This window comes from Balaenoptera musculus, chromosome 13 (genome assembly GCF_009873245.2).
Source record: "Balaenoptera musculus isolate JJ_BM4_2016_0621 chromosome 13, mBalMus1.pri.v3, whole genome shotgun sequence".
Lineage (NCBI taxonomy): Eukaryota > Metazoa > Chordata > Mammalia > Artiodactyla > Balaenopteridae > Balaenoptera > Balaenoptera musculus.
In genome coordinates this window covers 55,385,185-55,401,463 of record NC_045797.1, presented here as the reverse complement: position 1 = coordinate 55,401,463, position 16,279 = coordinate 55,385,185, and the positions used below count along the sequence as shown (strand labels likewise).

The following is a 16,279-nucleotide window of genomic DNA, read 5'->3' as shown; positions in this document are numbered from 1 at the left end:
TTATTGTTTATATCAAATTTATTTAGAATTCTTATACTGAATTATCTTTCCTCTGTATGCTGCAGAATGTATGGATAGGATTGAAGTTTATCAATTTAACTGACTTAAATATGAAAAGTAAATATCAGTTTTACCCTTATGTTCTAGAACATATAATAGAAGGGGCTTAATACCGAATAGCATCATCATTTCATCTTGTGTTATTTAAAAATGCAGATTTCAAATGTAGATTTATTATTATATTTCTTTCTTTACTACTTTACTATTTATCTTACTTAACATGTATTTCTTGGAGATACAGGGGAGTATAATTGTGTCATTTTCCTTTCAAAAGTTTCATGCAGTTTACAAACGTTTGGGTTTGTAAATGGTTTTTAAAAATGAACCAATTGAATTTTTTTTTAACATCTTTATTGGAGTATAATTGCTTTACAATGGTGTGTTAGTTTCTGCTTTATAACAAAGTGAATCAACTATACATATACATATATCCCATATCTCCTCCCTCTTGTGTCTCCCTCCCATCCTCCCTATCCCACCCCTCTAGGTAGTCACATGCCTTGTAAGCAAAAACAATGAAAAACAAAATCCTTTTAAACACTTGATATGTCTTTGGACTAGTACTCATTCTGGTCTGCTTGTGCTTCTTTATGTTGGGGGTGGCAATTGACTTTTTCGTTACCTACCTGTCTTTGAACAAGGAGCAGGATGGGCAGGCCCCCTACCTGACAGCAGTGGCTGACTTAGGAGACTGCATATGGGGTGGCTGATTCTGCCCTCCCGCTTTCTCCTTTTGAGCCTTAATACCTGCTTGCTCCCATCCTAGGAGGGAACACATTAATAAGCCTATAGCCTGGATTCATCAGTCACCAAGGGATGTTCAGCCTCATAGTATGTCAGTCAGTGCAAGACACTCTGCCTGATGTTATAGATGCAGTGATCAAAACCAAAACATAGCCCAAACCAATTCCTAGCCTGATAGGAAATTCATAGCTGTAAATTGGAATCCAGTCAACTCCCAAGTCTGTTTTCCATTACCATCTTTTATCCTAACATTGAGTCTTGCCTGCTGGTTATATCTCCTCGTGAGACGTTCCTAAAACAAAACATCCTGTATTATCCTCAGTCTTTTCCTCAACCTCTTGATTGTTTCCTTCTTTCTGTTAATGCCAACACTATCTATGTAGTTCTCAAGACTGGAAACCTACCCATTATACCAGTCTGTCACTGTCATTTCTAAATATTCTCTCTTAGCTCTTTATTGTCACTGTCAATACCATGTCTCCCTGTCTGTATCACGTATCTCTGTAGAGCAAATTATTCCATTGCTAAGTGTTGGATGTGAAATTTGTTTCTGGTTTTGTCACTCTACTGCTAAAAAGGCAAGGGCTTCTTATTACCTCCAAATAAAAATGTATTCAGAAAATCTGTGCAGAATCTTCAGTAATATTTTCATAACCCACTTCTTTTAGCTATCTCTTCTCATTCCCCTTGATGTACTCCTGACAAAATTAGCTACTTTTCTACCACATCTTAAAGCCCCATGACTTTGTTTACATTCTCATTTCTTTTTTTTTTAATCCTTTTATTATTTACAACAGTCTTTTGATAATTTCTGCTAAATTTGTTCTGATATATTCTTTTTTTTTTAACATCTTTATTGGAGTATAATTGCTTTACAATGGTATGTTAGTTTCTGCTTTATAACAAAGTGAATCAGTTATAAATATGTCCCCATATCTCTTCCCTCTTGCATCTCCCTCCCTCCCACCCTCCTTATCCCACCCCTCTAGGTGGTCACAAAAAAATATGGAATGCTTCACGAATTTGCGTGTCATCCTTGCGCAGGGGCCATGCTAATCTTCTCTGTATCGTTCCAATTTTAGTATACGTGCTACCGAAGCGAGCACCATTCTCATTTCTTACTTTAAGTTCTCTCCCCCTGCCAGTGCATTCATACCCTTCAGTTCTTAGCAGGAATGCCACCTCGTGCATGACATCGTTCCCTAGCTAGCCTGAAATGATTTCTCTAATCTTCAGGATCTTACAGTCATATCTATACGTCTCTGTGACATCTGTTTCTTTTCATGTGTATCATAGTTATTTATGAGTAAGTTTTATCATAATTTGAGCATCTTTCTTTTCTGTCTCTATATCCCTTAGTGAGGCTTGGGGCCTCACGCATACAAATACACAGGAAAGACATGTTAATGACTAAGTGAAGACATCATATGGTCGGTTTGGTTGTGTTATCATCAGCGTTCACTTTACAGAGTGTTCTACATCTGCTGTCTGATAGAATGTATGCAAACCATGTACATTTACCTTATACTTTTAATGCTGTGGTGACCACAGTCATCAATCATATGTGACAACGTATGTGCCTTGTGAATAACAAGACTCCATTTTCTTTGTTCTTGGACAGGAGAATCAGATGAGAGGGAACAGTCTAAATTGGAAGTGAAAGTTTGGGACCCAAATAGCCCACTTACAGATCGACAGATTGACCAGTTTTTAGTTGTAGCACGGTGAGTATGGCACTGTGGAGTCAAGAGATGTCTTTTCTTTTTATAAAAGAATTTACAGAAAATTTATGAATTTTCCTTTTTTTGTGTTCTACTATTTTTCATTGGTTGTATTTTTCTTTTTCTAACTGTGTAAGAAAGCCGAATATATATCACACCTCTTCCTAAATAATATGGTTTATTATCATTAGTTTCTGTTTTAAAAGTGAAAATAGATTTATTAATTTTTACTGATTAAGAAAATAAATGCTCCTTGTAAAAATGTAGGCACTACAGAAAAGTATAAAGTAGAAACTCAACACCTGAAATCCCATATCTTTAATTAAAGCAGTGATCTCCTTTAAGCTAGTCAGGGATTATTCAGGTGTCAGTAATAATGTGCGCCTCTAACTGCACCCACGTGTGAGTGATGTCTGTTGGCTAGGTGTAAGGCTGTCCTTTGAGAGTTCTAAGCCTGGCTCCCTGGCTGCCTTGCCCACCCCCTCATCCCCCCCTCCCCCCATAACCCCTTTTCTTGAGAAAATGAGTGGACAGAAGTTTATTTGTATTTTTTCAATTATAAAAGTGAATGATGTTCATGGGGGAATTGCTGTAAAGCAGAAAGTAAATGAGATTATCATAGCATTGTAATAGCAGAAAATTTGGAAAAAACCTAAAAGTACATCAGCAAGCAGTTGATGAATGAATTGAGGTATATTTAGTAATGGAGTATTACTTTACAACAATGAAAATGAGTGAATTAGGGCTATATGTAGCAAAGAGGTAAACCTCAAAAACAATGTTGAGTAAATACATACAGTATGGTCACTGATAAAAAAATTTTACAATGTGCAAACAATGTCTTATTTCATTAATGGGCATATATATGCATATGCGTATTATATATATATGTATGAGTTCTGGGAATGTGTATTGATAAAATTTATTTCCTTAAAAAAATGAACCAAGAGACTTCCTTGGTCCAGTGGTAAAGAATGCGCCTTCCCATGCAGGGGACGTGGGCTTGATCCTGCTCGGGGAACTGAGATCCCACATGCCACGGGGCAGCTAAGCCCGAACGCCCCACAACTAATGAGCCCACGCACCTCAACTAGAGAGCCTACGTGCCGCAAACTACAGAGCCAGTGTGCTCTGGAGCCATGTGCCACAGCTAGAGAGAAGTCCATGCACCGCAACAAAGAGCCTGTGAGCCGCAACAAAAGATCCCTCATGCCGCAACTAAGATCTGATGCAGCCAAAAAAAAAGAAAAAAACAAATGTGGCAAAATATTATCTTTTTAATTTTTTTTGATTTATTTATTTTATTGAAATATGGTTGATTTACAATAGTATATTAGTTTCAGGTATACAACATAGTGATTCAATATTTTTATAGATTATACTCCATTTAAAGTTATTACAAAATAATGGCTAAATTGCCCTGTGCTGTACAGTATATACTTGTTGCTTCAAACATGGCAAAATATTAGAATGAGGTAGATCTGGACATGATTACAAACGTCTTCATTATAGTCTCTAATTTTTTGTTGAATGTTTTTTATAATACAAAGGACAAAAGGGTCTTAGCCCATCCTTAACACTGTTCATAGTGCCAGTCACCGTGGAAGTCATACATCGCATCGGTGGGTAGGTATTTAGACTCCAGAGCCCACATGCCTAGCCACTAACTGATTAGATGAAGAGCCTTGATATATATACATTGTTGGGGAGGAGCCAGTCAGTGGAATAGAGGAGACTGAAGATTCGGGAGTAGAAATGAATCATTGGTGGAACCTCTGCCCTAGAGACTCCAGACAGGTTATCTGGATTTTGTATTATTTACTAGATTTTGCAGTTTCAGATTTGATTTTCATTTTTTTTTTTTCCTTTTCCTGATTACGATGGGCCATGTTTTCTTTTTTCTTGAAGCCAGCATGAGAGGCACCAAGGAGAAGCACCTAGTATCTTTTTCAATTTTTGTTTTTTTAAAAAAAAATCTAAATACAAATTAAACCCAGTTAAGCACCACTGCACATCCCGCCAGAATGGTTAAAATTTAAAAGACTGGGCTTCCCTGGTGGCGCAGTGGTTACGAATCTGCCTGCCAATGCAGGGGACATGGGTTCGAGCCGTGGTCCGGGAAGATCCCACATGCCTCTGAGCAACTAAGCCCCATGTGCCACAACTGCTGAGCCTGTGCTCTAGAGCCTGTGAGCCACAACTACTGAGCCCGCATGCCACAACTACTGAAGCCCACGCGCCTAGAGCCCGTGCTCTGCGACAAGAGAAGCGACTGCAGTGAGAAGCCTGCGTGCCACAACGAAGAGTAGCACCTGCTCGCTGCAACTACAGAAAGCCCACGCGCAGCAACGAAGACCCAACGCAGCCAAAAATAAAATAAATAATAAAAATAAATACATAAAAAAAAAATTTAAAAGACTGACAGTGCCAAGCACTGGTAAAGATGTGGGACAACCAGCACTCTCATATTCTGCTGGTTGTAGTGCAAGTTGGTACAGCTGCCTTAGAAAACTGTTTGCTGTCATCTAACACACATATCCCTTAAGTTTCACTCCTAAATATATACGCAGCAGAAATGCATACACCTGTGTGCCAAAAAGATACATATACAGATGCCAGTAATGGCACTATCCATAGTAGCCCCAGCTTGGAAACACATGTCCGTCAACAATAGAGTGGGGGTGGGGCATCGTGCAAAGTAATGCTCACAGCAAGGAAATGAACGAACACAGCTCATCCACAGCCGGCAGCATGGGTGAATCCACAGACATAGTTTTGAACAAAAGAAACTGGATATGAAAAGTGTGCGTAGCGTGTGATTCTGTTTAAGTTTTCAATTGAGCAAAACTAATCTCTGATGTTAGAATCTGGGATGCTGGTTCCCTTCCACTAGGAAGTAGTGATTGGGAAGGAACCCGAAGAGTCTTCTGGGTGCTGTCATGATCTGTGTCTTGACCTGGATGCTGGTGACATGGATGCATTGACTTTGTGGTAACTGAATAGCTGTACAATGTGTGCTTTTTGCATGTGTTTTATATTTTAATTAAAACCTTAAAAAAAAATCTCTTCCTCAGCTAACATGTTTAAAACACAGACAACAAGCGGGAAGCCTTACCTTCATTTCACGCTTTATTTCTTTTTTAAAAAAATTTATTTATTTAATTTTATTTTATTAATTTTATTTTTGGCTGCGTTGGGTCTTTGTTGCTGCACACGGGCTTTCTCTAGTTGCGGCAAGTGGGGGCTACTCTTCGTTGCGGTGTGCGGGCTTCTCATCGCCGTGGCTCCTCTTGTTGCGGAGCACGGGCTCTAGGCACGCGGGCTTCAGTAGTTGTGGCACGTGAGCTCCAGTAGTTGTGGCACGTGGGCTCAGTAGCTGTGGCTCACGGGCTCTAGAGCGCAGGCTTGGTAATCGTGGCGCACGGGCTTAAGTTGCTCCACGGCATGTGGGATCTTCCTGGACCAGGGCTCGAACCCGTGTCCCCTGCATTGGCAGATGGATTCTTAACCACTGCGCCACCAGGGAAGCCCACACTTTATTTCTTGAAGTTAGGGTTCTCTGTGTATGGGAAGGCCTTCTAAATCATTAAATGAAAATCAGCGTTGTGGTAATTTTTTTTTTTTTTTTTTTTTTTTGGAAATCTGTTATATATTGAGTCCTTGAAGGAAGAGGTTGCTGCAGTTGATGATATCTCATTTCAAGGAAAAATGTTACTGGGATTTCACCATTTGGGCTAAAAAAGTGGTCAGAACTTGCTTTGCAATAATAGTCAAATTCTGCATCAAATTTATTTCTCATTTTTGAACCACATTTGGAAACCAACTTGTTTATTCCATGGCATTTCATTATAGATCTTCCCATTCTTTATGCCACACAAGCCTCTTTTTCTTAATTGTTTTAAAAAAATATATTTATTTATTTATTTTGGCTGCAGTGGTCTTTTTTTTTTTTTTTTTAATTTATTTTATTTATGGCTGTGTTGGGTCTTCGTTTCTGTGCGAGGGCTTTCTCCAGTTGTGGCAAGCGGGGGCCACTCTTCATCGCAGTGCGCGGGCCTCTCGCTATTGCGGCCTCTCTTGTTGTGGAGCACAGGCTCCAGACGCGCAGGCTCAGCAATTGTGGCTCACGGGCCCAGCCGCTCCGCGGCATGTGGGATCTTCCCAGACCAGGGCTCGAACCCGTGTCCCCTGCATTGGCAGGCAGATTCTCAACCACTGCGCCACCAGGGAAGCCCTGCAGTGGTCTTAGTTGTGGCATGCGGACTTCTTAGTTGCGGCATGCGAACTCTGAGTTGCGGCATGTATGCGGGATCTAGTTCCCCGACCAGGGATCGAACCCAGGCCCCCTGCATTGGGAGCATGGAGTCTTACCCACTGGACCGCCAGGAAGTCCCTCTTTTTCTTAATTTAATTGTAATGACACATATGTGTAGTGAATTGGCTTGTCAATTCTTAAATCGCAAAGAAAATACTTTTTGTCTGATTTGATTCTTAAACATCAAAGAACTTGCTTGACTTTTACAACCATTCATTTACTACCCAAATGTGTTTTTTTTAAAGATAAAAAAACAACAGTGCCTTAATCTTTCCTCTTTGTTTGTGTGGTTTATCCAGTGCTGTCGGGACATTTGCTCGAGCCCTTGATTGCAGCAGTTCTGTAAGGCAGCCTAGTTTGCATATGAGTGCAGCTGCAGCTTCTCGAGACATCACCCTGGTAAGATGCTTTTTGAAATTTGGGAGTTATTACTTCTTCTGCTACTTGTTTAATTTAAAAGCCAATATAGCAGTGTTGTACACGTGAGAACTTCCTGGCTCTAAGCCCTGCTGACTGTTAGGTTGATTCGGCTTGGCTGGTTGATTAACTCAACTCGCTGTCTCATTCCTAAGTCACCCCTTGTGTTTGTGAGCTGGGACAAGTAAGAATGACTATTCACAGAGTAGGTACAAAATTATAAAAAATATTTTTGGGAAAACAATTCAATATTCTGATTCATCTGTTTTCACTTTGGTGCTTTTTTGGTGTATTCCATCTACACCAAAGTACATAAATAGTTGTAGCTCACACATAGTGCTTTACAATTTTTTTAAGTGAAAGTAGCCATCTCTTGAAACCATTGCTATAGGAGTTATTCTTTTGTCATGCCATTAGTCAGTATTAAATATTTAAAGTTTTGTTTTGTCTGTTCATTAGAAAGAGGTTCTGTTTTCTTAAATTATTTCATTATATTATGGTTGCTATCTTTTAAGGCTATTTCCTTTCTTCCCTTGGTGATCAAATGAGGCTTCCCACGTTCAGCTTAATTATACCACTGATGCCTGCTGTGGCTGGGCATCGGGCTTGGCACTTGCTTCCTTGTCTGCACCCTCCAGCAGAGCAGACCTGCATGTTTTTGCCTGTTGAAGTTCCTTAACTGTATTGATTGCCACTCCCTCTGAGATAGGCATGATAGGATGCTCATATTACAAATGAGGAAACTGAGGTATGGCAAGGTTAAGTTGCTTGATATTCATTACTCATAATAAAAGTTAGCATTTTGTTTTCTGATGGAATGGAATACAATGATAGGTTTTATTACTTTCTCATTATATTCCAATTTGAAATGTTTTCCACAAAATATTTATCATGATAATGTAAAAACTTGTACTAGAATGCACAACAAATTTGTTTCTTATAATTCTTTCTTGTATTTTTGTACAATTATAGATGATGATGAAAGCATTAATAGTCTATAGCCTTTAAGGAACCCTTTTCTCTATCCTTTCTCAAAGACTAGAATGTTGTTTATAGAAACAAGTTTTGTTCTCTCCGTTGGTACATTAATATTTTATGAAAGTTTAGGGGTTTCAAAATACGTTTGTATTTTGGTTGTTTAGCACTTTTAGAGTGCTTTTTTTTTTTTTTTTAAGAGTGCTTTTTTGAAGATGCAAGAGTACACTTGTCACTTTGTAACAACCTTAAATCCTGTCAACAGATATTTATGTGAACCAGAACTACATGGAATCTAATCACTACCTGTTTAAAAAAATTTTTTCCCAATTCTAAAATTAGTGTATTCTTATTATGAAAAAATTTTAAAAGTAAAGTACAGCAGCAGCCAAAAAAAAAAGTTTTGTCCTCATTACCCAGGGTAGAATATTCTTACCATTTTATGTTTCCTTTCAGCCACTTTTTGTGCATTGCAAACAATATACTAGCAAATTACAGAATAGTACAGAAGATAATATAATAAAATACTATGCAATGCCACCTAAAGCAGTTGTTAACATTTTAGTTCTTTGGATTAAACAGATTTTCAACCACTATATTAATGATGAAATCTCTAATATTCTCTCCCTAATCCTATTCCCCATCCTCCATCTGTACCCCTGGCCCTGATCATCCCTGCCTCCTGACAAGAGGCAGCCACTATATCAAATCTGCTGTGTATCTAGTCTGTGTTTTTCTAGTTTTACTATGTATTGATATTTCCAAAAACAACATGAACATTGTTTTACATGTGTTTAAATCTACTTTGTAACATTTTGCTATTTGCTGATTAGTGAGATGTAGCCATGTTAATAAATATGTACCTCTTTCACTCATTTTTAACTCCTTGGTAGTATTTGTAGTATTCTTTCATAGAATACTACACCACATTATTTATGTATTCTCTTACCAATGAACATCTGGAGTGCTTTAAAAACATTTTCCTTTGCTATTACCCATAATGCTGCATTGGCAATTCTAACACATGTCCTTTCTGAGCATGTGTGCGAGCTTTCTAGGCTGTAACTAGAATTGGAATAGTTATTCATAGCGATTCGTAGGGTGGTGCTCATTTTCAGTTGGACCACGTGCTGCCAAATTATTCTATTATACACCATACTAGAAATTTATAATCCCACAAGCAGTTAATGACTGTTTTTCTTTCTGCATCTATTTCCTTACGTTGTCTTCAACACTTGGACACTTGGTATGTTGAGACTAAAATTTTTTACTAACCTGATTCTGCCTCATTTTAATTTGTATTTCCCTGATTACTTAATGAGGCTAAGCATATTTTCATATTGGCTCTTCAGATTTTTTCTTCTTTGTATTTTAGATTCATGTATCCTTTGTCCATTCTTCACTTACATTATTATTCTATTTTTGTCTAATACTTTTAAAGTTTTATTCATATTTAAGACTGTAAATATACCTGGACTTTATTTTTAAGCATGGAGTGAGGTAGGGGTCTAATTTTGTTTTTATCCATATGGAAAATTAATTATTCCAGCACCTTTTATTAATTTGTTGTTTCCTCATGATTCTGTAATGCCCCTTCTATCTTATTTCATGGTCCTAGATATGCTTAGGATTCTTAATCCATTCTCTTCTGTTTCATTGATCTATTTGTCCCTGTGAAAGCACCACAGTATAATAAATTCCAATAGCTGGTAAGACAAGTTCCATGTCACTTTATTTTTAACATATAGGTGAAGTTATTTAAAATAGAGTTTTATATTTTGTCTCCCCTCTACCCCATGTTTTTCCTAACAGTATAATATAAACACTCTTTCATGTAAGAATCTGCAAAGTTTTTTTCTAATGTTGCATGATCTTGCCTTGTATATACTGTTACTTATGTAGCCAGTGTCTTGTGACTTAACACTGTTCTTAAGAGATAATGCTTCCCAGATTATAAAGGGGGGTGCTATCTCTGTTGTAGTCCAGCAAATTCCCTCTACACTGAGGGGCTAGAGTGCAAAGCCTGTTCCTGAGATGGGATAGAGCTCTTGTGACAATTGGGGCTGGCATTTGCCTGAAGATGGGCCTGACAGGTGAAGAGCAGGTGTGTTGGCTCTTGGTTCACAACTGCAGCGACTCTCTGCTTCCCACTGCTGGTGACTGCTGGGACAGCAGATGAATTTCTTTTGGAAGAGGGCAGAGTCTTCAAGAATCAGTGTTTGTTTTTGTCAGTGAAGGCCATTATAAAAGAAACATTTTAAAGGGCATACAACCTTTATACCTTAATTGGTTTAAATATCATTTAGTGTGTGTTGTTTGTAATACTTGCCTGTTATGCTCCTTCTAGTACTTTCACACCCTCCAGTGTTTCCGTCTCTTCTGTTTTATTTCCTTTCATACTTAGCAATTTGGAGTCACTTTTTAATTACATTATTATCTTAAATTATTTACTACATTTTAAAGTTTTTTAAGCAAAAATATACTCAGAGGTTTAGGAAATTTTGTTTTGTCTTGTTTGTACAGATGGTTTCAGAGACAGGATTTGGATCTTGACTCCTGCTGAGGAGTTCTCTCCACTAGATTACCTCTTCTGTTTTATTCTTGTTAAAATGGCTTGGGTTTAAATATAATTGTTGTCTGTCTTGGATCAGGCAGCACTGAAGATTTGTTTTTTAAATTTATTTTTGTTTTTTTAATATTTATTTGTTTGTTTATTTATTTACGTTGGTTGTGCCGGGTCTTAGTTGAGGCATGCGGGATCTTTAATTGTGGCATGCAGGCTTCTTAGTTGCAGCATGTGGCATGAGAACTCTTAGTTGTGGCATGCATGTGGGATCTAGTTCCCCAACCAGGGATTGAACCCAGACCCCCTGCATTGGGAGCACGGAGTCTTACCCACCGGACCACCAGGGAAGTCCCTTATTCTTTTTTTTAATTTTTAAATTTAATTTTATTTATTTTTTTATACAGCAGGTTCTTATTAGTCATCCATTTTATACACATCAGTATATACATGTCAATCCCAATTGCCCAATTCATCACCCCCCCACCCCCACCCCCCCGCCGCTTTTCCCCCTTGGTGTCCACACGTTTGTTCTCTACATCTGTGTCTCTATTTCTGCCTTGCAAACCAGTTTATCTGCACCATTTTTCTAGATTCCACATATATGTGTTAATATACGATATTTGTTTTTCTCCTTCTGACGTACTTCACTCTGTATGACAGTCTCTAGATCCATCCATGTTTCTACAAATGACCCAGTTTCGTTCCTTTTTATGGCTGAGTAATATTCCATTGTATATATGTACCACATCTTCTTTATCCATTTGTCTGTTGATGGGCATTTAGGTTGCTTCCATGACCCGGCTATTGTAAATAGTGCTGCAGTGAACATTGGGGTGCATGTGTCTTTCTGAATGATGGTTTTCTCTGGGTATATGGCCAGTAGTGGGATTGCTGAATCATATGGTAATTATATTTTTAGTTTTTTAAGGACCCTCCATACTGTTCTCCATAGTGGCTGTATCAATTTACATTCCCACCAACAGTGCAAGAGGGTTCCCTTTTCTCCACACCCTCTCCAGTATTTGCTGTTTGTAGATTTTCTAAAGATGCCCATTCTAACTGGTGTGAGGTGATACCTCACTGTAGTTTTGATTTGCATTTCTCTAATAATTAGTGATGTTGAGCAGCTTTTCATGTGCTTCTTGGCCATCTGTATGTCTTCTTTGGAGAAATGTCTATTTAGGTCTGCTGCCCATTTTTGGATTGGGTTGTTTGTTTTTTAATATTGAGCTACATGAGCTGTTTATATATTTTAGAGATTAATCCTTTGTTCGTTGATTTGTTTGCAAATATTTTCTCCCATTCTGAGGGTTGTCTTTTCGTCTTGTTTATGGTTTCCTTTGCTGTGCAGAAGCTTTTAACTTTCATTAGGTCCCATTTGTTTATTTTTGTTTTTATTTCCTTTACTCTAGGAGGTGGATCAAAAAAGATCTTGCTGTGATTTATGTCAAAGAGTGTTCTTCCTATGTTTTCCTCTAAGAGTTTTATAGTGTCCGGTCTTAATTTAGGTCTCAAATCCATTTTGAGTTTATTTTTGTGTATGGTGTTAGGGAGTGTTCTAATTTCATTCGTTTACATGTAGCTGTCCAGTTTTCCCAGCACCACTTATTGAAGAGACTGTCTTTTCCCCATTTGTATATCCTTGCCTCCTTTGTCATAGATTACTTGACCATAGGTGCGTGGGTTTATCTCTGGGCTTTCTATCTTGTTCCATTGATCTATGTTTCTGTTTTTGTGCCACTACCATATTGTCTTAATTACTGTAGCTTTGTAGTATAGTTTGAAGTCAGGGAGTCTGATTCCTCCAGCTCCGTTTTTTTCCCTCAAGAATGCTTTGGCTCTTCGGGGTCTTTTGTGTCTCCATATAAATTTTAAGATTTTTTGTTCTAGTTCCGTAAAAAATGCCATTGGTAATTTGATAGGGATTGCATTGAATCTGTAGATTGCTTTGGGTAGTATAGTCATTTTCACAATATTGATTCTTCCAATCCAAGAACATGGTATATCTCTCCATCTGTTGGTATCATCTTTAATTTCTTTCATCAGTGTCTTATAGTTTTCTGCATTACAGGTCTTTTGTCTCCCTAGGTAGGTTTATTCCTAGGTATTTTATTCTTTTTGTTGCAATGGTAGATGGGAGTGTTTCCTTAACTTCTCTTTCAGATTTTTCATCATTAGTGTATAGGAGTTCAAGAGATTTCTGTGCATTAATTTTGTATCCTCCAACTTTACCAAATTCATTGATTAGCTCTAGTAGTTTTCTGGTGGCATCTTTAGGATTCTCTATGTATAGTATCATGTCATCCGCAAACAGTGACAGTTTTACTTCTTCTTTTCCAATTTGGATTCCTTTTATTTCTTTTTCTTCTCTGATTGCCATGGCTAGGACTTCCAAAACTATGTTGAATGATAGTGGTGAGAGTGGACATCCTTGTCTTGTTCCTGATCTTAGAGGAAATGCTTTCAGTTTTTCACCATTGAGAATGATGCTTGCTGTGGGTTTGTCATATATGGCCTTTATTATGTTGAGGTAGGTTCCCTCTATGCCCACTTTCTGGAGGGTTTTTATCATAAATGGGTGTTGAATTTTGTCAAAAGCTTTTTCTGCATCTATTGAGATGATCATATGGTTTTTATTCTCCGATTTGTTAATATGGTTTATTGCATTGATTGATTTGTGTATATTGAAGAATCCTTGCATCCCTGGGATAAATCCCACTTGATCATGGTGTATGATCCTTTTAATATGTTGTTGGATTCTGTTTGCTAGTATTTTGTTGAGGATTTTTGCGTCTATATTCATCAGTGATATTGGTCTGTAATTTTCTTTTTTTGTTGTATCTTTGTCTGGTTTTGGTATCAGGGTGATGGTGGCCTCATAGAATGAGTTTGGGAGTGTTCCTTCCTCCGCAATTTTTTGGAAGAGTTTGAGAAGGGTGGGTGTTAGCTCTTCTCTAAATGTTTGATAGAATTCACCTGTGAAGCCATCTGGTCCTGGACTTTGGTTTGTTGGAAGATTTTAAATCACAGTTTCAATTTCATTACTTGTGATTGGTCTGATCATATTTTCTATTTCTTCCTGGTTCAGTCTTGGAAGGTTATACCTTTCTAGGAATTTGTCCGTTTCTTCCAGGTTGTCCATTTTATTGGCATAGAGTTGCTTGTAGTAGTCTCTTAGGATGCTTTGTATTTCTGCGGTGTCTGTTGTAACTTCTCCTTTTTCATTTCTAATTTTATTGATTTGAGTCCTCTCCCTCTTTTTCTTAATGAGTCTGGCTAATCGTTTATCAATTTTGTTTATCTTCTCAAAGAAGCAGCGTTTAGTTTTCTTAATCTTTGCTATTGTTTTCTTTGTTTCTATTTCATTTATTTCTGCTCTGATCTTTGATTTCTTTCCTTCTGCTAACTTTGGGCTTTGTTTGTTCTTCTTTCTCTAGTTCCTTTAGGTGTAAGGTTAGATTGTTTATTTGAGATTTTTCTTGTTTCTTGAGGCAGGCTTGTATATCTATAAACTTCCCTCTTAGAACTGCTTTTGCTGCATCCCATAGGTTTTGGATCATCGTGTTTTCATTGTCATTTGTCTCCAGGTATTTTTTGATTTCCTCTTTGATTTCTTCAGTGATCTCTTGGTTATTTAGTAACATATTGTTTAGCCTCCACGTGTTTGTGTTTTTTACATTTTTTTCCCTGTAATTCATTTCTAATCTCATAGCGTTGTGGTCACAAAAGATGTTTGATATGATTTCAGTTTTCTTAAATTTACTGTGGCTTGATTTGTGACCCAAGATGTGATCTATCCTGGAGGATGTTCCGTGTGCACTTGAGAAGAAAGTGTAATCTGCTGTTTTTGGATGGAATGTCCTATAAATATCAATTAAATCTATCTGGTCTATTGTGTCATTTAAAGCTTGTGTTTCCTTATTTATTTTCATTTTGGATGATCTGTCCATTGGTGTAAGTGAGGTGTTAAAGTCCCCCACTATTATTGTGTTACTGTGGATTTCCTCTTTTAGAGCTCTTAGCAGTTGCCTTATGTATTGAGGTGCTCCTATGTTGGGTGCATGTATATTAATAATTGTTGTATCTTTTTCTCGGATTGATCCCTTGATCATTATGTAGTGTCCTTCCTTGTCTCTTGTAACATTCTTTATTTTAAAGTCTATGTTATCTGATATGAGTATTGCTACTCCCGCTTTCTTTTGATTACCATTTGCATGGAATATCTTTTTCCATCCCCTCACTTTCAGTCTGTATGTGTCCCTAGGTCTGAAGTGGGTCTCTTGTAGATAGCATATAGATGGGTCTTGTTTTTGTATCCATTCAGCAAGCCTGTGTCTTTTGGTTGGAGCATTTAATCCATTCACGTTTAAGGTAATTCTCGATATGTATATTCCTATGACCATTTTCTTAATTGTTTTGGGTTTGTTTTTGTAGATCCTTTTCTTCCTTGTGTTTCCCACTTAGAGAAGTTCCTTTAGCATTTGTTGTAGAGCTGGTTTGGTGGTGCTGAATTCTCTTAGCTTTTGCTTGTCTGTAAAGCTTTTGATTTCTCCATCGAATCTGAATGAGATCCTTGCCAGGTAGAGTAATCTTGGTTGTAGGTTCTTCCCTTTCATCACTTTAAGTATATCATGCCACTCCCTTCTGTCTTGTAGAGTTTCTGCTGAGAAATCAGCTGTTAACCTTATGGGAGTTCCCTTGTATGTTATTTGTCATTTTTCCCTTGCTGCTTTCAATAATTTTTCTATGTCTTTAATTTTTGCCAGTTTGATTACTATGTGTCTTGGCGTGTTTCTCCTTGGGTTTATCCTGTATGGGACTCTCTGTGCTTCCTGGACTTGGGTGGCTATTTCCTTTCCCATGTTAGGGAAGTTTTCGAGTATAATCTCTTCAAATATTTTCTCGGGTCCTTTCTCTCTCTCTTCTCCTTCTGGGACCCCTGTAATGTGAATGTTGTTGTGTTTAATGTTGTCCCAGAGGTCTCTTAGGCTGTCTTCATTTCTTTTCATTCTTTTTTCTTTATTCTGTTCCGCAGCAGTGAATTCCACCATTCTGTGTTCCAGGTCACTTATCCGTTCTTCTGCCTCAGTTATTCTGCTATTGATTCCTTCTAGTGTAGTTTTCATTTCAGTTATTGTGTTGTTCATCTCTGTTTGTTTGTTCTTTAATTCTTCTAGGTCTTTGTTAAACATTTCTTGCTTCTTCTCGATCTTTGCCTCCATTCTTTTTCCGAGGTCCTGGATCATCTTGACTATCATTATTCTGAATTCTTTTTCTGGAAGTTTGCCTATCTCCACTTCATTTAGTTGTTCTTCTGGGGTTTTATCTTGTTCCTTCATCTGGTACATAGCCCTCTGCCTTTTCATCTTGTCTATCTTTCTGTGAATGTGGTTTTTGTTCCACAGGCTGCAGGATTGTAGTTCTTCTTGCTTCTGCTCTCTGTCCTCTGGTGGATGAGGTTATCTAAGAGGCTTGTGCCAG

The 16,279-nt window shown here is 37.8% G+C and overlaps 1 protein-coding gene and 1 non-coding gene across 6 annotated transcripts in view; one reads left to right on the top strand and one right to left on the bottom strand.

Moving 5' to 3' along the window:
• The window catches only part of MTA3 (metastasis associated 1 family member 3), a 159,086-nt gene that overhangs the window by 77,836 nt on the left and 64,971 nt on the right, over window positions 1–16,279 (top strand). For all 5 annotated transcript variants that reach the window (XR_005022451.1, XM_036873680.1, XM_036873682.1 and 2 more), the window contains exons 7-8: window positions 2,426–2,528; window positions 7,140–7,239. Coding sequence is in view for 4 of the 5 variants with exons in the window: in XM_036873680.1 (XP_036729575.1) it covers window positions 2,426–2,528; window positions 7,140–7,239 (203 nt within the window). In the remaining variant the exon portion in view is untranslated. The remainder of the gene's footprint in view (window positions 1–2,425; window positions 2,529–7,139; window positions 7,240–16,279) is intronic.
• Window positions 1,804–1,910, bottom strand: LOC118906530. Its single transcript, XR_005022511.1, has one exon. It is a non-coding gene; the product is annotated as a U6 spliceosomal RNA (small nuclear RNA).